This window comes from Cajanus cajan, chromosome 9 (genome assembly GCF_000230855.2).
Source record: "Cajanus cajan strain Asha chromosome 9, NIPB_CcT2T_4, whole genome shotgun sequence".
Taxonomy (NCBI): Eukaryota; Viridiplantae; Streptophyta; class Magnoliopsida; order Fabales; family Fabaceae; genus Cajanus; species Cajanus cajan.
This window is the reverse complement of record NC_138525.1, coordinates 15,459,753-15,485,474: the sequence shown is the minus strand read 5'-3', so window position 1 is coordinate 15,485,474 and position 25,722 is coordinate 15,459,753. Positions and strand designations below refer to the sequence as shown.

The window sequence follows — 25,722 nt, the reverse complement described above, 5'->3', positions numbered from 1 at the left end:
GATTTCTTAATAGGTTTTTGAATTTTTTTTTTCAAAATCTCATTAAAAATTGGTTATCCAATAACTAATTTCTCAATAGACCTATTTTTTTTTATTTTAAAAAATTAAAAAAAAATAAATTAATTAAATTTTTAGAATATAATAAATATAATAAATATTTAAATTAAATAAATTTTAAAGAATAATATTTAATAATAAATTAATATTATATTTATTTTAAATAAATGACAATATTATTATATTAAATATTAGAAATGGTAAAAAAAATACAAATTTATTGGAAAAATTAAAATTATAGAACATGAAATTTTTGAAAGACACACAACAATCGATTATCGATTTAAGCTTGTTGACCTGAACTCCCTTAACGATAAGGACATTTTTTTCTTGGAGTGGCCTACATTCTTGCTTATAGAACATCTTTTTGGTTGTCCTGATTCAATCATATCCATTTCAGTGCGTATTCTGCATGGCTTTGGACGACCTTTTTTTATTTCTAATCTTTTCCGGATTTGGTATGATTTGCAGTTCTTCACAATCCAGCCAATAAGATTCACCGGTAGTTCACCAAATAATTCGTTATACACATTTGAAACATACTATAATGTGCATGTTTGATTTATGTAAGATTTGTAATTGTGGTGAACATGCTTACATGCAGCAACAACATGGGAGCATGGCATGTGTAGCTTCTGGAATTTCCTACAATCACACCACTTGTCATGTAGTCTAACCGTGAAATTTCCAGTCGGTCGTGTTTCCCTTGGGTTAATGGTCTCTTGCACCAGAAAACGTGTTTCCCTTGGGTTAATGGTCCCATAAGCCGTGAAATTAGATGAGCAAAAAATGAACAATTTTGTATTGTTGAAATATGGTCAAACAAATAAAAATAATTAATGATAAGAAGTACATACCCATGTTGTTGATTAATTTTTTTCATTCTGCATTTTTGAAATCTCTCATGAAGTTTTGGACAACATATGCACTGAATTCTCCAGTGTCCAACCATTGCCTTGTCTAATGTAGGCCTTTTTGAGGTAATTAAGCAAAGGTCATCTTGAAGGCAAACATGTCTTTTTAGGTAATGTAGAAAGAAAAATCATGCATCTGCTGTTTCACCCTAAACAATTGCAAAAGCAATTGTAAAGATTTTGTTGTTACCGTCTTGAGCCACGGCCACAAGGACAGTTCCTTTGTATTTCCCATACAAGAATGTACCATCAACTTGAACAATGAGCTTACAATATCTGAACCCATCGATACAAGGTTTAAATGTCCAAAATACTCTATGAAATTAAACATAATCATGAACCATCTCACCTTGTTGGTTGTATAGGGGCCATGTCTGCTTCTCAACAACAAATCCATTAAGAAATATTGTCATGGCCTTTAGCAACTTGGGTAAATCATGGTAAAATTGTTCCCAATTGCCATGTAAGTGTTCAATTGCCTTTTGTTTTGCCATCCATGCTTTGCGGTATGAGATTGTGTACCCTTTAACACTTTTGATGTGTGCTATTATTGTTGGAATTGAAATTGATGGATCACTCTCCACCAAAGCAAGAATACTTTTGCTAATATATATATAGCCAAGGTTGACATGATCTTGTGTGATAACAGGAGATGAACAATAATGTTCACTTGGTAGCTTACGAACCTCCCATTTTTGGCTTCTATTAATGAAAGCCGCTCTGCACCTCCAATCGCATGTAGTGTTAACACACCGTGCAATAATTAATGTTGGTGACGATTTCTCCACCCTGTAATACATACCTTTCTTTATATGGTGTGCGTTTAAAACATGTTGGACTTCCTCTTTTGTGTTGAAAGTCATGCCTTGAAATAGGGTGTTAGGAGCGTAGTCGACATCAACATGGTCAAGTGCATGTCTATAATCAGGGTCGGTGAAATCTGTTTGTAAATCAACATTATGCATGTGTGATGGGAAACTGAATATGGTTGAAGATGTGCCTACGTGCTGAGGTTGTTGTAGAACAAGACCTTGTTCATCTTGTTGAAGTCTTGCATCATCTTCGCCCTCACTGAAAGGACCAACTTCTTCTTCAGGAACTCCAACTTCACGGACTCCTTCTTCTTCTTCTTCTTCTTCTTGTGGGACTCCAAATCTAAGGAGGTTGGTAAAGGATCCATGTGGTAAAAGATCGTCATTTAGGTGGATGAATGAACTTGTGTGTGGATGAAATTCGTCTAACGAAGGTTGGTTTTGATAATAAAAGAGTTGGTTTTCATATGAAGAAGGTTGGTTTTCATAAGAAGAAGGTTGGTTTTCATAGGAAGAAGGTTGGTTTTCATAGGTAGAAGGTTGGTTTTCATAGGAAGGTGGAGGATTGTTATTTATTGGTGTGAGATCCGCATATAGTTTATCAAAAGTGAGAAATTTAAGGCCATAAACCATTTGAATCATACCATGAACGTCTTCATCGTCGGTAAGCTTGACAGCTCGAAAATTAAGCATTCCTCCTCTTACCACTTGTGGATATTAGAAGTAAAGTTGATCAACTGAATGTGGTTGTGGTAAGTTGAGTTTTCTTTGGATCTTAGCTTTCAACGCATCAAGTGTGGTACATGGATTAACTGATAAAAACATTGGGTCAGAGGATACAAAAGTATCCCCTTCGTTTGTTTGAGTGATTTCACCATTGAAGAAGACTAACACACAGAAATAAGAGGAAGACATTGTTGTAGACAAAGACTAACACACAGAAACAAGAATACTTGGCTCAATTGCACTCTGCATTTGAACCCAAGAATGGTTTCATTTAAATAGAAGGTGAAGATAGGGTTCAATCAATTACACTCATGACTAAAGTATTAGATTCCTAACGCACGTAAATCAATGATATTCTACATCAATGACATTTTGCATCAATGACACTCATGACTAAAGCATTAGATTCCTGACACGCTTAAATCAATGACACTCTGCATCAATGACAATTTGCATCAATGATAATCTGCATCAATGACACTCTACACTAAAACATTAGATTCCTGACGCGCGTAATTCAATGACATTCTACATCAATGACACTCATGACTAAAGCATTTGATTCTTGACACACATAAATCAATGACATACTTAATTAACATATTTATAATTTTAACAAATGATTTACTAAATTATAATATTAAATTTTGTATATTTTAAAAATACAATTTCATTATTAAAAAAATATATTTTTCTTTATATTTTATTTCTAAATTTTTAATTAAATTATCTTTATTTTTTAATAAAATAAATCATTTTTAACATTATCTTTAATTTTAACATAAATCTAAAATATTATACATAATTTTTAAATTTTATATATAATTATAATATTAATTATTTCAAAAAATATATAATTTAATTATAATAAATCATTTCCAAAATTTGAAAATTAAAATTAATTATATTTTTTTTTAAAATTAAAATCAGAAATATTATAATTTAAAAATAAATATAATATTAATTTTATTATTAAATATTAATCTTTAAAAATTATTTAATTTAAATATTAAATATATTTATTATATTCTAAAAATTTAATTAAATTAATTTTTTTAACTTTTTAAAATTAGAAAATGAAAAACGAAAAAAAAAATAGGCCCATTGAAAAATCAGTTATAGGAATTTTGAAAAAAATGGGTAACTGATTTCTCAATGAAATTTTGAAAAAAAATTTTAAAAATCTATTGTAACCAATTTTTCACTTGAACTTAAAAACAGGTCATTCAGGTAAATAAAAACTGACCCAGATTATTCAAATACATAAAAAAAAGAATATATTAAAAAAAAAGTCTCATATATTAAAGTATTAATGCATACTATTATTCAATGAAAAGTACAGCCAACTAAATGAGCTATTACCGCAGATGAGAATTATCACAATTGATTCACTTAAGTAAAATCAGTTTTTTTTTAATCTTTTAAGCAATTATCATGATTAAAGACTTAAAGTATACAGTAGATTTTGTTTACGTTAATGATTCTCTATTGCTAACGATTTTTTTAAAATATAAATTAAGTTTTACGTTAAGAAATAAGGAGTAACATAAGTTTATAATCAAATACTAAGACTCAATTTATATGAAACATTTTGAGTGATAAAAAAAAATAAATTCATAAAGATTTAAGTTATAAGATATTATATTTTAGGAGTAAGTCTACATAGATTTATTTTGTTCAATAATTCATGTTTTATATTAAATTTTAGCGATCCAATCGTTATTTAAAGTTCTTAATGCATATCAAGTCTGTAAATTTTAAAAAAAATTAAAAATTATTTGATACTTCATTTCATTAATTCAAATCGATATATAAAATATTTTTATGATTATCCATCAATTTGAATTAATGAAACGAAGTGTTAAATGATTTTGAATTTCTTTTTAAAATTTGCATACTTGATCTATGTATGAAGAACTTCAAATTCAATAGTTGTATTATTGAAATTTGATGTAGAACATGAGTAAGTGAATGGAGTAAGTATAATTGGAGTAAACGGATCCCTCCTTATATATATATATATATATATATATATATATATATATATATATATATATATATATATATATATATTTGTTATTAGTTATTCTTATGTTTACATATTAGTCGATGCTCTCACTTGAGTTACCCCTTAAGAAAAATGGAGTAATATAAGTTTATAATCACACACAAATACTATTTATATGAAACATTTTGAGTGATGACCAAAAGTAAACTCATAAGAGTTTAAGTTCAAAGTAGACAATAAGATTGTAACGAGCATAAGACTAAGGAGGGGAACCATCCCTCAAAAGCCGGCCCAAGAGGTTGGAGAACCTCCCGCCTTATAAGGCCTCCCTGGTAAGGAGACCTCCCCGATGTGGGACTTGTTACATTACCACCCCCTTCGAAAGCCAGCGTCCTCGATGGCTGCACTCCACGGTACTTTACTCACCGGTACTTCACTCGGCCCTTGCCGGTCAGAACCCTCCGGTGGTCAGAACCCTCCGTGGGTAGCCCTTCTCGATTTGGCTGGCTCTCAATGAAAGCACCATTGTAACGAGCATAAGGCTAAGGAGGGGAACCATCCCTCAAAAGCCGGCCCAAGAGGTTGGAGAACCTCCCGCCTTATAAGGCCTCCTTGGTAAGGAGACCTCCCCGATGTGGGACTTGTTACATTACCACCCCCTTCGAAAGCCAGCGTCCTCGATGGCTGCACTCCACGGTACTTCACTCACCGGTACTTCACTCGGCCCTTGCCGGTCAGAACCCTCCGGTGGGAGGTCTCCTTACCAGGGAGGCCTTATAAGGCGGGAGGTTCTCCAACCTCTTGGGCCGGCTTTTGAGGGATGGTTCCCCTCCTTAGTCTTATGCTCGTTACAATGGTGCTTTCATTGAGAGCCAGCCAAATCGAGAAGGGCTACCCACGGAGGGTTCTGACCACCGGAGGGTTCTGACCGGCAAGGGCCGAGTGAAGTACCGGTGAGTAAAGTACCGTGGAGTGCAGCCATCGAGGACGCTGGCTTTCGAAGGGGGTGGTAATGTAACAAGTCCCACATCGGGGATGTCTCCTTACCAGGGAGGCCTTATAAGGCGGGAGGTTCTCCAACCTCTTGGGCCGGCTTTTGAGGGATGGTTCCCCTCCTTAGTCTTATGCTCGTTACAAAGATATTATACTTCTTTTGACACACACACACACACATATATATATAGAGAGAGGAGAGATTCACTTTAAGAGTAAGTTTAGGAAGACTTACTTTACTCAATAACTTATGTTTTACATCAAATTTCAATGATCCAACATTGAATTAAATGTTTTTAATGCATAGATTAAGTCTTCAAATTTTTAAAATATTTAAAAACTATGTGATACTTCGTTATATAAATTCAAATCAACGTATAAAATGATTTTATGATTATTCGTCAATTTGAATTAATGAAACGAAATACTAAATAGTTTTCAAATATTTTAAAAATTTGTAGACTTAATCCATGTATTAAAAGATTTTAATTTAATAATTGGATTGTTAAAATTTGATGTAAAACACGAGTTATTAAGTGAAGTAATTCTAGGTAGAGTTATTTTTGGAGTAAATGGATACCTCTTCATATATATCTAAAGTTATCGCGTACTATTGTCATTGTAGTTTTATTTTATTTTATTTTTTTTTATATTATTGTCATCAACTCCATCACCTCCACCTCCACTACACATCTTCCACATCACCATTATCACCATCACCACCACCCATGCCTCGTCGCCATTATTGCCACTACTAGCATCAATAGTGGTGGTAGTAGTGGCCATAACAGTAGTGGTAGTGGCGACGGTGGTGGTTGTAGTGACGAAGGTGAGGGTGGTGACACCAATATTGGTGGTGGAAACGGCGACGATGATGGTGGTAATGTTCTTGTTGTTGGTGGTGGAAGTAGTGGTGACAACGACGATGATGATATGACGACAATTCAATGAAGGTGGTGGTGGAAATGGTAATGGTAGTAATGATGTGATAACAATGTGATGAAGATGGAGGTGGTGGTTGCAATAATCAACATAAGGACAATAATGATAGAGAAAACTATGATGATAATAATACGTGATAACATCTTTGAATCTACGCCATTTATTTTAATATAAGGTTTGTTATTAATTGTTCTCATGTTCTCATATATATTAGCAAGTGTTCTTACTTGAGCCAGCTATATATATATATATATATATATATATATATATATATATATAGAGAGAGAGAGAGAGAGAGAGAGAGAGAGAGATATCCATTTACTTCAAGAGTATGTCTACCTAAACTTACTCTACTCAATAACTCATATTCTAGATAAAATTTTAATGATTCCACCGTTAAATTAAAAGTTCTTAATGCATAAATCAATTCTATAAATTTTTAAGAAATTTGAAAACTATTAGATACTTATTTTATTAATTTAAATTGACGGATAATTATAAAAATTAAATATTTATATTTTGATTTGAATTTATATAACAAAGTATCAAATAATTTTATTTTATTTTTAAATTTGCATACTTGATCTGTGACACCATCTTCCTCGCATACTCATATAATTAATACTTCATAACAAAGATATAAAAATCTCCAATTATCTTACATAAATAATCAAAGTGAAATCTCTAACATAAGATAAAGAGTCTCACATAACATACACTTAAACAAACACCATACTAAGGTGAAAATTTAAACTAAACATAATCCTATCATAAGAATTAATAAATAATATTCCTAATTTAAGCCCAAATGTCACATATACTATTAGAGTACTTTCAAGACAAGGATTAAATATTATAACCAGCATCATCAAGACCCTAATGAGAACAACAAGACATGGAAACAAGGGGAGTGAGAAAACTTCTCACTCTAGCTCATAGCATGAAATAAGAGATGAATAGTCAAATACACTTCATACATTATTTATAATAATAACATGATATTAACAAATAATTATCACTATCAAACACCATAACTCATATTAGTCACTATCAAACACAATCACTCATTCATAATGCATCAATCATAACTTTCTGGATACAAATCAGTCATGCGAATATTAAATGCAATGGACACAGACTCTCGGTTTGCATGCATGTGGTACCAATCTTAAGATATGCGCAGTGCATATGAAATGATTTGTCGATTTGCTGATTTGTGTGCATATGATACATGTCACATAGACTCTCTATCATATTATGAATCACTACACATACTCAACGAGTTGGCACACATATGATTTGTCATACATACGATTTATAATACATATGATTTACCATATACACTATTTTCCATACAAGATTGAAGTATCTCATTCAATCAATATATCAGAACATGTATTTCACACTTAGCAACATTCAAATTACTCAACAAAACCTCTTCAGCTTGAGTAAAAAAAACAAATTTCATAAATGTGTAGCGCCAAATGGAAGTCAATTTGTGCTCGGTGTAGCTCGTTCAGAGAGAACTCGTAGCTCTTGGGATGACTCTCACCTGATATAGCAACAAGGACTTCCTGGAGCCCCCATGCCTGGTGAGCCTCAACTCACGCCTGATGTTAGGTTCATATATTCTCGCGACCTTGATAGTGCCCGGTGAGGCATATCCCATGCCTAACACAAACAAAACAAAGAGTGAACTCTACTCTTGGGCACCACAATGTCTGGCGAGGCGCAAATGGTGTTAGAAACCCTAAACTTACAGAATTGTGAAACATGTGATTTAAGAGCCAAAAATTACATAGAACAATTCAATCAATAAAACACCCTAAAATGCATCCATAAGACACAAATTTTATACCATTACACTTTTCTATTAATTACTCACACAATTATTATTCACACGCATACTCATAGGGTTCTCACAAAAACCATAAACAACTCAATTTATGCAAAAAAAAAAGGCTTAATGCACGACATTAATCATATATAATCAAATTTTATAACAATTCAATAGAAATAAAATCATGTGGAAAACAACGAATGAGAACATGTAATAAATTTGTAACAATTCAATAGTAATAAAATCATGTGGAAAACAACAAATAAGAGCATGTAATAAAATCATGTAGAAAACAACAAACGAGAACAAAAAGAAGTTTAATTATTTTTAAGTCCTCCTACTCTTGAGGACTCATTGACTTTGTTTCCCAAATCTTGTGCTTCAAAGGGTTTCTCATCCAATGGAAAGGAAATTTGGGAGTCGAATGCTCCTCGTCCCTAGGAATTAGCTCCATGAAGAAGGGTGCACCCTTTAGAGTCGGTAAAACCTTGAAAAAGCCATCCTTGAAGTTTTTGAAGGATGTAATATATGACTCGAACAATACCCAGTGAGTGCAACTAATCAAAGAGAGCCACCTCGATGTGGGCCTCGACCTTGTTTCGTATAAATGTAAAAATATTCTCAAAGTGAGCTCTATGTCTAGTGTCTTACAGACAAACCAAAATGCCTACAAAAGAGTTCAACTATTAATTAGGATGAAGCTATGTTGGGGCGATTTTGAGAAACAATAACACCCTAAATGTGAATGGGTCAAAAGGTAGCCAGACGTTCAACGACTTGAAAGAGCAATTGTATACAAAGAATAAGCAAGCTTCATCATTGTCAGCTTCTTGGCATACCCTATCTTCCTCGAAGGGACTTTGAACCTCTATTAGGTCCCCCTTGTTGAATTCCATAATATTGGTTCAATGGAAGAAGTTCATCAGTAAAGACTCATCCATGAATTTAGACGAGTACTCAAAAACTTTGTTCAAAACCCAATTTGAATACTCGTTTGTCTCCATGACAAACCTAACTCTTAGGTTGGGAATCAACATAAAAAGGTAGATTATCCACGGTCTTAGTAGTAGGTACTTCCTTGCTTGGACCTTTTTGGTTGTCATGTTGATTAATAACCACCTAACTCTTATCCTCTACAAGTATCTCAGCATTCAGTTGAGGAGGGTTAGGTCTAATGGAGAAGTAATTAAGGCACTAGATGTATGAGTAGAGGAAGAAAAAGAAGAGTGAGAGTTTTTGGAGGAAAAGGATGAAGATGAGAAAAATGAGGGAGAACTAGAAATAATGTTAACCTCCATTCCACAAAATATTGGAGACTCTATACTATTGTTGAAACTCATAAAAGACGAAAGAAAGACATACCTGGTCGGTACTCGACTTTTAGAAATCTAAGACAAGGAAAACACATGCTTAGTGTATTTGAAAGTTGGAGGTAGTAGGTAAATTCTTCTAAGGGGTTAAGAGGCCTTATTTATAGAAGAAGATAACTTCGAGATAAGAAGCATTGCATCTACCTAAACCGTTAGATCCCTTTGATATCAATGGTGGAAATGGTTACGATTTTCCATATGTGCGAGACGTTTCATATCCACGTGATTGTGTCCTCTAACATGCATTCATTGCAAGTGAAATGGCTATTAAAAGTTATACGTTTCCTCAAAAAGAAACAACTGAAATTTTTGGAGGGAAGCAAAAATTTTCACTATCTACTTAACTCATCTCCCATATGTCAAAGACTTGGGGGCTTGTGTACTAGAGAAGTCTTGGGATCAAGATGTTGTCAGCCTCATTTACAAAATAATAAGTTGAGATGTTGTCAGTTATCAAATAGTAATCTTTGAGGTTAAAAAGTATTCGGCCTAGTCAAGCTCCTTGTTGCAATCATGATAAAGAGTAACACTCAATCGCTATAAGGCAATATAGTCTCTTGAATACACTTAATGATCAAGGTCCTTAATAGTAACATTCCTTTACCTATAAATATACATGCATCAAACCCTCATGAGGTATGTAATCTGACAAAACACACTCGAACACGTCGAATACCTACTAATTTTCGCATCAAAGTCTTTTTTACAGGTACAATCAACATTTGAAATTTGGGGATCAAGGACAAAAGAATTGAGGACTGAAGATCTTTAATAGAAGACTTCTTGTCTCCATTTTCTAGCAATTTCAATTGATATGTTCAAAAAAAAAAAATTTCAAGCACACAACAACAAATTGAGTTGTAAGTTGAAAACAGATGATAATTGATGATACATGAAAGATATAGTTGAATACATGTTTATATAAACATTAAATTACTCTTTGGATCATCTCTTTATTTACTTGATTTAATTTGTCTCCTTTATTATTAAAAGGTGGAATTTGATTTCTTAAAAATGATGCAATATAACATTTTGGTCCGATTGAAACTAACATGTTAATTTAATTAGACCAAGACACTAAATTGCATCATTTGTACATGTGGTGCTATATGGTATTCTTTATTACACTATCTGTGCAAGAATTTAATATTATTAATTTCAATTAGAAAAAAAAAATCCACAGTGTATCATTTTTTAAAATTAAGAAAACAACTTAAACCTTTTAATAATAAAATGACCAAACTAAACTATTAAATAAAAAAAATGACTAAAAGAGTAATTTCACCTTAAATAAACTATTCCATAAATACTTGCATCAAAAGAAAATAAGGTAAAATGAATTTAGCTTCAACATACATTAAAACGGCTTATATATCGCAGCTTTTAGAAAAGTTAGACATGAATACTTCTATAAAAGTTAAACTTAAAATTTACTTTCTTGTTTTCTTTTCTTATAAATGATTACAGTAAAATTTATCCAAAAAAGCACTTTAGTTCCTAACCAAATTTGTACACTGAAACCAGAGGGGTCCTGTGTGAAGCAGATCACAATTTTTTGCAATGTTTATGGATTCAATTCGGCCGAAATTTTTTCAAACAAGGAAAAAACAAGTTGTCTACTTCAATGTTAAGCATGTCGAATACGGACCAGCGAAATCCTAAGTAAGGAATTACAATTTGGTACTCTGTCCAAGCCTATATATATAAAACTAATTTCATATAGATTAATGAAGATAATTAAATGTATTTAATTTTTACGATTTCATATAAAATATATATTATATTTATTAAAATATTTTTAATTATATTTATTAAGATAGTATTTTTGTTTATTGTCTTAAATATATTTTTAGATTAAAAATATTAAATAAAGTTGACTTAGGTAAAATTTACTTATATTTAAGTTTAAATTTTAAACACTTTTTTTTTTTAAGATCAAAGAGGGAGTATGTGTTCTTCTTAGTAGTTGGCAACAGAAGAATACAAAGCAAAACTTGGTTAATAATTCAGCTTTTATGCGGCAAAGCTGTTTGGTGCTGGAAAGCAATGAAAGCCATAATGGAACTGCAATTAGAGCACTTAACTGCATAAAGTGTATTAATTGAAGTGGCCTCTTCTGCCTCACCAAATATAACCTGCCATAAGATGGACCACAATGCGTGTGCCAATAGCCTGCTTTGGATGCTGGATTATTAATTTCAATACATGTGAACACATTGTTCATTGATTGACATGTAACATATGCAATTTAATATACACCTTAATAACTTTCTTTATCTGTCAATGCTGCTACATATCAATTTGCTTGCACACACACACACAAAAAAATCCTAGTTAGAAGAGGATAGAATGTTCAGAATTTAAGTCTTTTTAAGTGGTATCATAATGGCTGAACATCGACTCATTTAATTGGAATAGACAAGTTTATGAAAAAGTTTTTTTAATAAATTTATCGATAAATATTTAGAATAAAATAAAATAAAATGAATCAAACTCTTTTACAAGTTAAAATCAACATATACACTTCAACTGTGAGAAGTTAGATGAAAGTTTTCATAAAAGTTAAAATACATAAGTTGATTTTGATTTGTTGACAAAGTTTAATTCATTTTACCTTCTTATATACTTTTCCTTCAAGTACTTGTTGAAAATTGAAAATTGACTTGATTGTATTTTTTGTTTTCTATCCATCTTTTATAGTTTTACGAATTTTGTCACTCAATTTTCAAGGTTTTAATAATTTGATCATCGATGTGTTTCTTATAATTGTTGATGTAGAATGTGGATTGCTTACATAAATTGTTAATATGACATATTTATGATGATAAAATATGTAAAATTTTAAAAGTTGAATGACAAAATGTGTGATTTTAAAATTAGGGTGGCAAAACTCGCATAAATGTGAAAGATAGGTGACGAAGTGGAATTAAATCTCGAAAATTTTGCTAAGTTCAAATTCCACCGGTTATATTGTGATTGTTTCATTGATAAGAAGGAATCTGAGCATTTTTACCCCCAATGGGAGGAGAGAACAGATGATCATCTACATTTTTATTATGTATGATCTACAGATGTATACAAAATTGCAATAGAGCAATGTACAGAAAACTGGAGTGAAATTATGTGCATATCAAATATCTAAAGTTGAACTCATATGGCATAATTTGCACAAATTGTGAGAGGGACTCAGTTTTTCTTTCCTCAAGGAATTTAATGGCTTCTTTACCCAGTTCACTTGGTAACTGGAGACAGATCCAATCCAGCAATGATTCCAAGTCTTTTGCAAAGTTCAGTAAATACCAATCCAGCAGCTTTGGGATAGCAAACTTTGAAGCTGAAATTCCAACTGCTGCCTGTAAGTACTCTCTTTTGGCCACTTCCAGTTCATTCTCAACCTGGGATGCTGTGTAAACTCTCACCTGCATTTGGCATAGTTCATGACAAATCCATAAGTAAATCAAATTTAATTTCTATGCACCGTTTGCATAAATAAAAAAAATACATTGTCAGCCAATAAAAATCATGATTTGTGAAGAATGATTTGATACATGGACTATTTAGTCATAGATGTATTAAAAAGGAGGTAAGAATTTTTAAATCTTGACATGATTTACAACATTTGTGATTTTCAAATGTTGTTTAATGATGCAAGGAGACAAAATGCAAGTCATGAATGGGACAGCACCTTAGGTGTGGGGTTATGAAAGATTATATAATTCAGTTTAAACTACCAATCAACTTACAGCAGGAGAAGACCAAGTTCCACAAGAGAGAGCAAATGTGACTAAGGGTTCTGACAGCTCCAGTCCATACATACTTCTTGCTGTCATTTCATGATTTTTTGTTCCCTTGGAAAACGTCTGTTTAAAATTTAGTAGTTAATTCTTTATTCTCATCCACAGACAACGCTAGAGTTGAAATGGACAAGACTTACAAATCTCCAGTGATAAGGAAGTCTTAAAATGAAATGCTCTATGGTTGTTGCACTTAGCACGTGTCCACCCACATTTATTGTTGCCTGAGTAACAATAAAACCACATAAATTGTTGGCACCATACTTATGCTATATTTTGCTAAACTGAAATAAAAAAATTACACTAGTAGTCCATACCTTCCTCATAAGTGCAACAGCCATTTCAGGACTCTCTTGTATGCCATTCTCTATGAATGTCTGAACCAAAGTAGAACTTAAATACCATCATTTATTATGGTTTGAGAAGATAATTAAGTGCATCACTTAAGATGAGCTATTCAGATTATTGAGGAAAGATACAATAAATTGTGCACAAGAGTAAAAACAAAAACGTTTAGATACAGATCATACTAAAAGTCTGTTTGGATACAAACTTAAAAAAACTTTTGTTTTGATAACTTCTTTACCAGAAAAAGCTCTATATATTTTGTACAAAAATTCTCAAAAACTCTTCTCAAAACTTGAATCTTAATTGATTCTAAATGTTTTGTAATGGACATAACTGACATACATTCATCATACACGAGTTGTAGATGTTGATCCAGAATGCGAGCTTCTCCTGATGATTGAGGTTTTCCAAGTCGACAGAGGCTAGTTTCCTTAAAAGAAGTCTGCAAATTTCCCAAAATGAAAACTCTTTAACTTCTGATTAACACAAGTAGTAACAAATTAGTGTGATGGAAAGGTAAACAATACTTGAATTTAAATAGAACAATGTTACGTACTTCAACCGATGTAGTAAAAACAAAGTATTTGCAGTTCGTTTTGGATTGAAAGATTTAGCATCAATTGCACATAGTTGCTTGTATGGACCAATATCCCTCTTTCCAAATTCCAACCAGATGCCATATGGATCCCCAAAATCTGCTCCTTCATCACAGTTTTGAGGTTTTAGATCCCACAAGGGTCGTATGTCACTTGCAGAACCTGGATTCTTCACAGCACTCATTCTCAAGAGAATGTTTGATAAGCACTTTACAATATTTTCTGAAATTATATTTGGACTCTCAGCCTCTGATGAATTTTTATGTGCACTATGACTTCTTACATCTGCAATTTGCTGGTTGTTCACCCTTGGTTCTTGCTGCACATTGTGAAAGCTCACATTCATTGACTAAAAAGTAATTCTTCAATTTTCACCTACTAGCTATATCACCCAACTTCTACAATATACATGTTGACATAACACACCTTCCTTTTAGGATGATCCCATCTTTTCTGCAGTGATTTATTGTCAAAATGAATATTCTTAATTGGAGTTTTTTTAATTTGGTTGGAGGATTGCTGCCTGCTCTTGGAAGAATTACTACAGGATTGATTGTCTTTCCCTTGTCTATCCTCTGGCAAGCAAAAATAATATGCACAAACCATGAGGGAGTGGCTAAACTCTTTTTGGCACAAATTATGAGAAATGTAGGCACAAATCTGAGGCATCAATTACTTAATCTGAACCAATGAAACATAATGATGGAGTTTCTCACCAGTGAGTGTTGTGGTAGACCTAGTTGCAGATGTTGTTGCTGAATTACCAGATTGAGACTTTAATTTATCCAACTTGGGACTATCCATTGTTGTATTTGACTTGTCTGGAGAAGGTGAAACTGAATGTTGCAGTTTCCTCATTGAAGATGACATGTAGACAGCTTCCTGGTACAAATCCTGTCTGAAATGCACAACCTTCTCTTCAAGCCTCACAATTTCCTCTTCCAGAACTGCCACTTCAGCCAGAAGGGCTAGTATCTACAGTTTTTAGCATCAAAATTCAGTACTAAAATTTCATTTCTAAATTCTAATTTCTTTCTAACTTAGCAACAGAAAAGAGTGCTTGAACAGGATGCATGAGTTGTTATAAATTCCCTTGGTACCGTGTTCGATTCCAATGGAATAAAAAAAAAAAAGGACAAGAGTGCTTGTGTTCGGAAAAGGACTTCAGAGAAATTCATATACTAACATAGGGAGGGAGATAAGGAGGAAGACGAGGCAAAGCTCCCAAGGGTCTATTGAAAGCCCTCTCCAATGCCCTGTGGATGTTCTCCTCATGCCTAAGCTTCTTCTTCAACCTATCCACCTGAAAGGTTGGAGAATTCAGCTCAATTGCCAGCTATACTCAAATAAGGACAAGGAAAAAAACACAGTGCCATTGCATTACATCTTGTTGCAAAGCCAATTTTCTTTCTCTGCTAGAAGCTTTTCCACTTTTATTTGCAACTCTCAAGCTTCCCTTCATCATCTACATTCTCATTCAATGCAAAACAAGTTAGAATCCATCAAAGAAAAAATTAAAGACAAGAACATCTATCAAATCAAATCCAAGAAGCTACCAGAGGGGGAAACAATGGAATTTAGAATCAATAACAAATCACGGATTTAGATTATGAAACAGTTTTGTTCTTTTTCTTAACACACCCTCTTTACACCATAAACTGATCCGTGTCATACTTTTTTATTTTTTATTTTTTATTGAAACTGAAGCCAGAGTTTGAGATGAAAGTTGTTACGCTCCACAGATACTTTAATAATAAAAATAATGAACTTGGGCTATTACTGTACAAACTGTTTTTCAAACATACAAGTGACATGAATGTACCCTTTTCTGACCTCTGACTGTACCAAACTTCAATTACTTTTTCATGGGCTATTGAATTGGAATTGGAGCTTCCTAGTCCTGACCCTTCTGTTCATGTTCTCAACCTATGCTAAAAAACTGAAACTACCACTCATACCCAATTGTCAAATTTCACAGCCAAATCGCACAGGAACAACTTGTAAGTAATACAAATTCATTGACACCGTCATCAATTGCTTCGAGGAACCAAAGATCAAACCTTTTTATATTTTTTTATCTTGGCATTAAAAGAATCTGCTCCCTGCTCAGTGGTCCAAAATGAGAATAAAACTTGACAATAAATGAAGCAGCATGAGAAGAAGATGCCGAAGCCAAACACTTGAATTCATCACTGCACAATGAACATGATGAATACAAAACTACAAAGAGACAAACATTAATGTGGTGGAGGAGAGTGTTCCACCGCTTGAGATAAAAGGAATATTATATTGAAGAGTGGTAGGGGACAGAGAGAGAAATATGTATGATGAAGTGTAGGTAGAAGTATCTTGCAGTTTCGTAATAGTGAATTTGGAAGTTGAAAGATATGGCTGGTTGTGCGAAAAAGACTAGAGAATAGAGATAGATAGAAGAGCTTCCATTTCCAAGCTGGTCCTCGATGCAGAATAAGACACAGCTAGCTTCTGAGATTCAATAATCAATATCATACAACCCTCCAATCTATGCTTATGTCATCATGAACCGACATGCATATTTTCATCCTTAAATTTTTTACTCCAAAGTCTGTGTCTGTGTTTTAATTAATAACTATTCAATAGAGGATAAATGTGGTGGCAAGACAAATTACTACCAACTATTCGCCTCAACCATTTGCTTTTACCATGTTTTCTACTTACGGTAACATGTTATTGTGGTTATATGGTGAGTGTGTGCAATTTATGAAGTGAAAGTAATGATTAACCTCCTGTATTAATGCTTTTTAAACACCATTAGAAAGGAGATTTTGGTGGGGATAGGATACTTTTTACTGTCTGTAATGCGTTGCAGTTGATTTATTAAATAAATATGATTGTTGGGTGGTGTTTTTTTGGGGCAAAAGCTGCACAAATCACATGCGTTGCCTAGTAAAGAATTTCGTTTCTCGTTTCAGGATACCATTTGAACTATAGCATATAGGGCATTCCAATTTCAAAGTTTCCATCGGAACTATTTTTTGTTCCTTCTTTTCAAATTTCGTAACTCATAAATCTCCCTCTACTAATATTCTTATGTTCTTATGTCTGAAAACATTATATTAAATTTTGGTGAGTATTACTAACACTGTTTAAGACAAGTAAAAGTGAATTATATTTTTTTAATTAAATTATTTAGAGTTCAAATTCTAATTTTGAATATAAAATAAATTATATTAAAAAAGAAATACTCATCTTTTATTCATTCACAACAAAGATTAATTATTATTTATAATAATAAATACTTCATAATTATATCATAGTTAAAAAGAAAACTTGGTCAATATTCCACAATTGATGCGATTATGTCTATTAGTAATGATCTGAAAAATTTAAATAAATTTTTTAAAATTATAAAAACTGTAAAAAATAAAATTTTTATATAAAAGATTAAAAGTAAATTTACTTCGAATTTAATGGGTAAAAACATATTTAAAGTACACAATCGATATTGTATTGGGTAAGCATAGTTTAGACTGTTGAAATAAATAATTTAGATGAAAAAAATATTTTTTTTACACCAGATGAAAATATTCTTATAATATAGTGTGTGTAAGAATATAGTATGATATTACAGATTAAGAACTGGTTTGTTTTAGTTTAAAAATCAACTTCTCTCACTGTATGAATATTTTAATGAAGCAGTTCACTTAAAAATGCTTATATTGTATCAGTACATGTATTTACAACAGATTTATAGTTCTAAACATATTTAAATAATATATTTGAATTGTATAATTTAAATAATTTATAAATTAAAAACATTTAATTGAACTTGAAGTCAATGTTGGATTGGTGTTATTGTTATCTGAGTATATTAACAACTGGCAAGGCAACCTCCTCTTAGTTGTTATTGTCATTGTCAACACCCATTTTCTCTTTGGATAGATATCCTTTCTATTTATTTGCGCAAATAAGAGAGAGATGGGCTGTAAAATCAATAATGTAAATGTTACATGCTATCTTGTCATAAGGTGTTTATTTTAATATATATATATATATATAGATATATATTGAGGAGGGCTACAAGTCATAGAAAGATCTATTGCATATATTAACCCAAAAAAAAAAAAACCTATAGATCTTATAAGGAAAGTTATCTAACAAATGAAATCATATATCATAAAAATGAGTTAAAGAAGTCATGTGATCAATCACCATCTTAGTCTCCTTAAAATCATGAACATATTGAATTTTTCATTTATGTCCCATTTTTGATAAAGTGAACTAAAGACCAATAGAATGAAATGCAATTTTTCTACACCATGAGTGATAAACCAAATAAATAAGATGTTGGATTCTAATTTTTAACTTGAAATAAAAGTAAATAAATAAATTAGAAGCGTATTGGATTAAAAAGCTAGTGGGTCTGGCAAAAAATATTATTGGTTGACTAAAGAGAGAATGAACATACAAGACTAAAAATAGATTTAAAAAAAAAGGGGAAACGATCAATTCTTTTTTTCTTCAAATATATCCTTTTTTTCAATTTTGAAATTTTTGTATTCGCTTTTATTTTTCCTCTTCTCATCTATATAAAAGGATAAATGATGGGATATCGGAAATTATATATCATATGATCGATAAAATAAAATAAAAATAAGTAAAATGTATTCACAAACATATTTTATTTAAAATTCGATCATTTAATATATAAAATAATAATTGATTAATAATAATTTAATAAATAGAAAACATATGAAAAATAAATATGCTATATTCTTGTTGAAAAATTGTTATAATAAAACTGGGATTAATAAACATCAATTAAAAAATCATTCCGAATGAAAACAAATAAAATTCAGTTTATATGTTTTTTCAATATAACGTTTTACACTTTTTATTATAACATCTTTTTTTTTTTAATTTTATGTAATAAAAGAGTAAATTTCTATAAAATATTTGTATAAATAAATTATACTTTAAATTTATATACAGTATAGTGTATATAAATTGTTAAGAGACTTTTTTGGATGATGACTAAAAGTAAAATCGTGAGGACTTAATTAGACTCAAAGTGAACAATATTTCATCGTTATGGAGTTATGTGTGAAATAACCTTATAACAATAATACTTATAAAATATTATTTCAAACAAATACCATAAAATAACTTCATCATAAACTCATACAATTATTGTTACAAATATTTAAATTTAAATTTATTTCATAATATTTTTTGACATATAATTCAAATCATTTATGTAATTATGCTATAACTATTTGACTACATCATTATTAGAATTTTCATTTACCTAATATTACATGAGTTAATCACCTATATACTGCCAGTGTAAAAAAATTTTACACTGACAACCAATCATATCTTTTAATAATATGTCAGTTGCTTATTTAATAAAAAAATAATTTAAAAAATATAATTGGTTGCTAATGTAAAAAACTTTACATTGGCCGTGTATGGATGATTAATTCATATTTAAACCACTAGGATTAGCCTAATGGTTGGGTGGAGAGGAGTTGGAGTAGTTAGAAGCATGAGAACCTAGGTTCAATCCTCATTGCAACCATCTTTGTAATTTTTCCTATCTTTAAAAAAACAAAAAAAAACTCATATAACATACATGATTTGATTTTTATGTTCTTTTTTTGGTTATGCGGGAATATAAGAAAGGAAAAGGCGAAAAGAAAACTAAACAAGACTATGTATTATTACTGTAAAAAAAATTAAATATTTTTTTTTTAATTTTAAAACTTTATAATCAGCTCCTAGAAAATATTGAATATTAATTAAATTACATTAAACATTGGGTGTAAAATATGTCAATTTTAATGCGACAAATAATTAGAAATATATATATAGAGAGAGAGGAGGGTTCAAACAACACCGATATAACTTTTACTAAGTATTATACCGCTCAATAATTTTATATTAAATGTGAATTTTATAAATCCAACCGTTAGATTGAAAGTTCATATCTCTTAGATCATGTATGACAAATTTTATTAAAATTGAACAACAACTTGAAGGTAATCAAATTGTTCATATTTTAGTGTATTTTGAAATAAATATATTACGTCAATTTTGTTTTATAAGAATGAAGTATCAAATCATCTTGGATTAATATAAAATTTTGTATATATGATCTAAGAGATATGAACTTTCAATCTAATGGTTGGATTTACAAAATTCACATTTAATATAAAGTTATTGAGTGGTGTAATACTTAGTAAAAGTTATACCGGTATCGTTTGAACTCTTATATATATATATATATATATATATATATATATATATATGAGTTAATCACTTATACACTGTCAGTGTAAAGTTTTTTTACACTGACAACTAATTATATCTCTTAATTGTGTCATATCACTGTAAACATATTTACTTTTAACAGTGACATGACACAATTAAGAGATATAATTAGTTGATAGTATAAATTTTTTTTATACTGGCAATATATAGATGATTAACTATGTATATATATATATATATATATATATATATATATATATATATATTCAACTATATATGTTTTCAAAAACAAAATTAAATATTTATTAAAAAAATTGGTAGTAAAATTCAACGATGTAACATTATTGAATAAATTCAATATTGCATATAATTATCATTAAATTTAACTATATTAAATAAAATATGGACATAACATTAAATAATAATATAAAATCTTTATATTTAAAATACATTAAAATTAAGCTCGATATAACAGATTATTACATGCCTCCGGTCACTGTCTGCGATCGTGTGATAGTGACTTCAATCTCCAAATCACACGCTAAATTAAAACATCTTTTTTATTAGTCAAGAAGAAAAGAGACTATAGACTATAATAGACCCAAAAATACAAGGAAAAAGGAGACTAGTTACTGCTATAATTTAATTGTCCAGCTAATATTTCAATGTCGTTCCCGTAAGGTCTTGATCATGAAAATTGAAAGCACCTTTTTTCCTGAACACAATGTATTTTTCAACCATTTTAATAATGCTGATTCAAAAGTTAGGGTATATCTCATAAATTTTAATGATAATTTGCATATATAGTAGGATAAACAGATAAAGTAAAGACAAAGAAATAAGTAGGATTTGATTCTCTCTCTCTCTCTTTTTTTTATTTTATTTAATAGAAGTAGGATTTGATTCATATATCAAGTAGTTTCTATAATAAATAAATAAATAAATAAAATTAGGTGCCGCTTGAATTTCTCTTGTGCAATTAAAGCTCATTTTATCGGCAACAATCAATATTGTGGAAAGTGGAACCGCTACCTTGGGTGTGAATTTTTAGTTTTAAGTTTTAAAAATTATATTAGATCTTAATTTTTAGTTTTATTTTTTTTTAAATAAACCCCGCATATTAAAATTAGCTTCCGGTATAACTTGTGTCAATCAATGTTAGTCGAAAAGAAAAAATTAACATTAGTTGACAGAACTGGTAGTAGCTTATATTCCTTAACCAAGATGTCCAAGTTTCAAATGCTGACCTTATGTATGGAATAGACTATGTTGGGAGGGGAATGTTCATCTTGTGTGTGTAACAACCACCAATGGTCGCTCAAACATATCTACAATTGAACTGAAACAAATCATATATACGAGTATATAACTTACGGTAATCTATATAATTGAAAATGCATTCCTAAGTGTCAGTCAAGCACAACTATACAAAAGTCACATAGTAGTAGCATCAAAAGACAACATTTCACAATCTACTAGATGACCTCCACTACACAACACCTCATATTTATCGCTACTATATTCCATACCAAAGCCATTTACTATGGTTGTTTTATACATGTATGTCTCAACCTTACCCACATATGATACCAACTAAGGTCTTAGAGGAGACTCAACTATCCTATTCAATTGTCAACTTACTAAGAAGGATTTTCCAATAAATTGGGCTCTTGGAGCACTACAATACAATATCCACATAATGGGTTATGCAACTTTTAAAACAACATCTCCTCTAGTCCTAAGTTGATCAACACAACTTTCAACACCATGCCTAAATGCATACAACATTCTCGACATTCATCATCTCAACAACATGCATTAAACATATTCAATACAACTATACAACATACACTCAGCTCAACTTCCAACTTTCAACCATCAATCATCTCTAGATATCACCCTATATCAATGAATATGGAATAAACAACACATAGCAACTTAAAACATGCAATAAATTAATCTACTCTACTCATGTTCACAAATTATGAAATTAATCAACTAATTTTCATCTAGTAGAAAAATCTATACCTCGCCCATGCCCGGCACTACACAATTTGTGCTTGATGTGGATAACTTGGAGGCCTTTGGGACCTCACACCTAGTGTGGCAAAGTCCCAATTTCGGCCTCATTTCAGGTAGAGATCGAGTCTTTGCTTGACTCACGTTTGACATCACCATAGTGGAGCTTGATGTTGTCTAGGCAAAGAGTCCTAGAGAGTTCTAGCTTGGCCACATTAGGCACCACTCAACTAGGGGTTCATCGTCACCAAGTTAGGGACCTTCCAATACTCTCACATTCGACACCATTCAAAATCACACTCAACGACATTACAACCTGAGACAAGTCTCCCTCCTTATGTTTGGCGCTACCAATCCTACGTTGACATGAATCGAAATATAGGCCTTTGGTTGGAATTATGTTTGACGCCACGAAGGCACATTTAGTGCAACATGAGTTTTGCACTAATGCAAGACATGAATCAGCCTCTCTTTCACCTAAAATTCAGTAAAACCAACATGCAATTTTTATATTCCACATATATTCACTATGAGTCAAAACATTTATGGCATAATTTTAACATGCAACTCCAATTAATCAGAATAATCAAATTCTCACACCACACATGCTTCACAAACAACCTACTTGATTTCACCAATTCGATCCTAACCCAAGCAACATATTGTGATTAAATGAAGATTAAATCAACATGCAACTCATTTGAATTCAACAAAAGGACCATTCCCAACTTCTCTTACCTCGTAACAGAAGTGAAATGGGGAAGAGAGGAAGAAGAACTTCTAACAATTCTGAAACACCCGCATAGATCCACAACAACGCGATTCAAGATCCTACTAATCTGAATCAACCACAATACAACACAAATAAGGCTTTGGGGGAAGGATTATCCTTATAAGAGGAAGTTGGAGATGAAGAAAACTTACGATTTCAAAGCTTATCTTTCAAGTTCATCTCTCTAGGTTTTTGAGGACTTTAACTTGTGAAGCTCGATTTTAAACAAAAACCTTATATACTAACTCTCCTAGGGTCAAACTGGACCTCTATCCAAAGAAATCCTATAAACTACTAAAACTCATAAGATATCTTCAAATTCTAGAGTTTCCCAACACAACACAATAACGTAGAAATAATTAAATAACAACAACATTCTAAGACTCACAATGTACAGTGTAGGGGTGTGCAAAAAATCCAAATTGATCTGTACCGATCCAACCCGTATTGAAAAATTCGATCCGTTTTGGAAAAAAATATGAATCGAACCACTTTATAAAACTAGTTCAGTTATCCGATCCATTTTTACAAAGTGGATCAGTTCGGTTCGGTTTGGTTTTTTAAAAAAACCGATCCATATATGAGTAAAAAGTGGATAACTGCACTGCACTGAATCGATCCAATTTCAAAAAAATGATCCATATTTTAAAAAAATCAAACCGATTCACTTTATAAAAATGGATCGGTTAATCGATCCACTTTTATAAAACGGTTTGGTTCGGTTTGGTTCGGTTTTTTCAAAAAACCGATCCATGAAAACCCCTAGTATAGTGTGCACTCATAGTCTCTAATAGTAGATATTTCGTATCAATATCATAGTTATCACAAAAAAAAATAGTGGTGTCATTTTGTCTAAGATGTTGATGCCAATGACATTGGTGGTAGTAGTGTAAATGTCGATATTAATAGTGGTGGTGGTGACAATATCGATGGTGATATTGGTGGTGACAACAATGATGATGACAATGTTGTGGTAGTAGCCAGTAATAACAATGTTGGTAATGACGATACTAGCAAGTAGCAATGATATCAATAATAATAGTGATAGTGATAATAATGATAATATTAATGCTATTAGTGGTTGTGAGAAGAATTATTGTCAAATGCAACAAAAGATTGCTTTTTAAAAAACTAAATCAAAATTTCAATTTTTTTGAACATTAATGTGAAAATATTTTGAAAATTAGTTAAGGAGTCATTTCAGTTTCATTTTTGAAAAATGCCTTTTGTTTTGAAATTGCATTTAAAAATAAAAAATAAAAAACAAAAATAGAAACTCACAAGTATTCAAAATTAGTAAGGTGTATAAAAATATTAACTGAAATATTTAAGAACTGAACCAAATTGAAAAAACAAGTGAATCAAACTGAAGTAGAAAGAAATTTGAGCAAAACTAAACTAAATTGTATTTTTAACCGAACTAAAATACGATTTAAATTGAATTGAATCTAATCTTTTTTTCTATTTCTTTTTTATGCATTGATAAACATAAAATATTAAAAGTAGGAGAATTTTCCCTCTTTTAAAAAATAATTCAATTTTTATAGTTTAATTATCAAATAATTCAATTCAATTTTATTAAAAAAAATAGGATTTTAGTTTAGCATTTCATAGAAAAATATTTATTATATATAACTAAAATTTATATTTATTATATACACAAATAAATACTATATTCAAATATATAAATCATATTTAAAATTTGTATAAATAATTATTTTAATATGTAAATCATATTTTATATTCAAAATAAATAATTTATATTACAACACAAAATTATTTTTAATTTTCATAATTTATTTTAAAATATTAAAAATTAATTTATAAATAAATATGATAAATAAAAAATTGAATTTAGTAAAAAGATAAAAAAAATCCTTAAAAAATCTTTTACCAAAAAATGAATTAGATAAGAAGTTAAAATATAAAAAAATCTCTAACAATACAATTGTGTGGATTAATAAAATAATAAATTAATGAAGTACTGTTTCTTGTATGCTTTTCATATTTAAGTCCTTATTAAGTTCATGAACCCAACCTCACTCTCATATAGATAATTATGTCTTAATCCAATATACCTCGATTTTGCATTATATATATTTTGATCGTCTGTCACAAAATTTAAATATTGTTATCATTTGGCTATTGCTAAATTGATATCTAATACAAGAAATTTCTGAGTCAGTCTACCTTAATTTTACAGCTTTTCTTTTATATTAGTCTAACCATATCAATTTTCTTTCAAAATCAATGATTAAAAAACTCTCATATTCAACTGT

At 30.7% G+C, this 25,722-nt stretch overlaps 1 protein-coding gene across 5 annotated transcripts; it reads right to left on the bottom strand.

Moving 5' to 3' along the window:
* Positions 1-12,668: 12,668 nt before the first annotated feature.
* On the bottom strand, positions 12,669-16,900 carry LOC109812317 (uncharacterized). Of its 5 annotated transcripts, none has more exons than XM_020376255.3 (11): positions 16,206-16,900; positions 15,785-15,865; positions 15,587-15,703; positions 15,117-15,375; positions 14,827-14,975; positions 14,361-14,719; positions 14,147-14,246; positions 13,774-13,833; positions 13,597-13,680; positions 13,406-13,522; positions 12,669-13,081 (listed from the first exon to the last, which is right to left on the bottom strand). In XM_020376255.3, exons 1-11 carry the CDS (start codon positions 16,212-16,214, stop codon positions 12,782-12,784), a joined length of 1,635 nt encoding a protein of 544 aa, XP_020231844.1. In that variant the 5' UTR covers positions 16,215-16,900; the 3' UTR covers positions 12,669-12,781. The 5 variants fall into 5 exon arrangements, with proteins under 5 accessions (XP_020231844.1, XP_020231845.1, XP_020231846.1 ...); XM_020376256.3 differs by having other exon boundaries at positions 16,223-16,899; XM_020376257.3 differs by having other exon boundaries at positions 16,234-16,899.
* Positions 16,901-25,722: the final 8,822 nt, after the last annotated feature.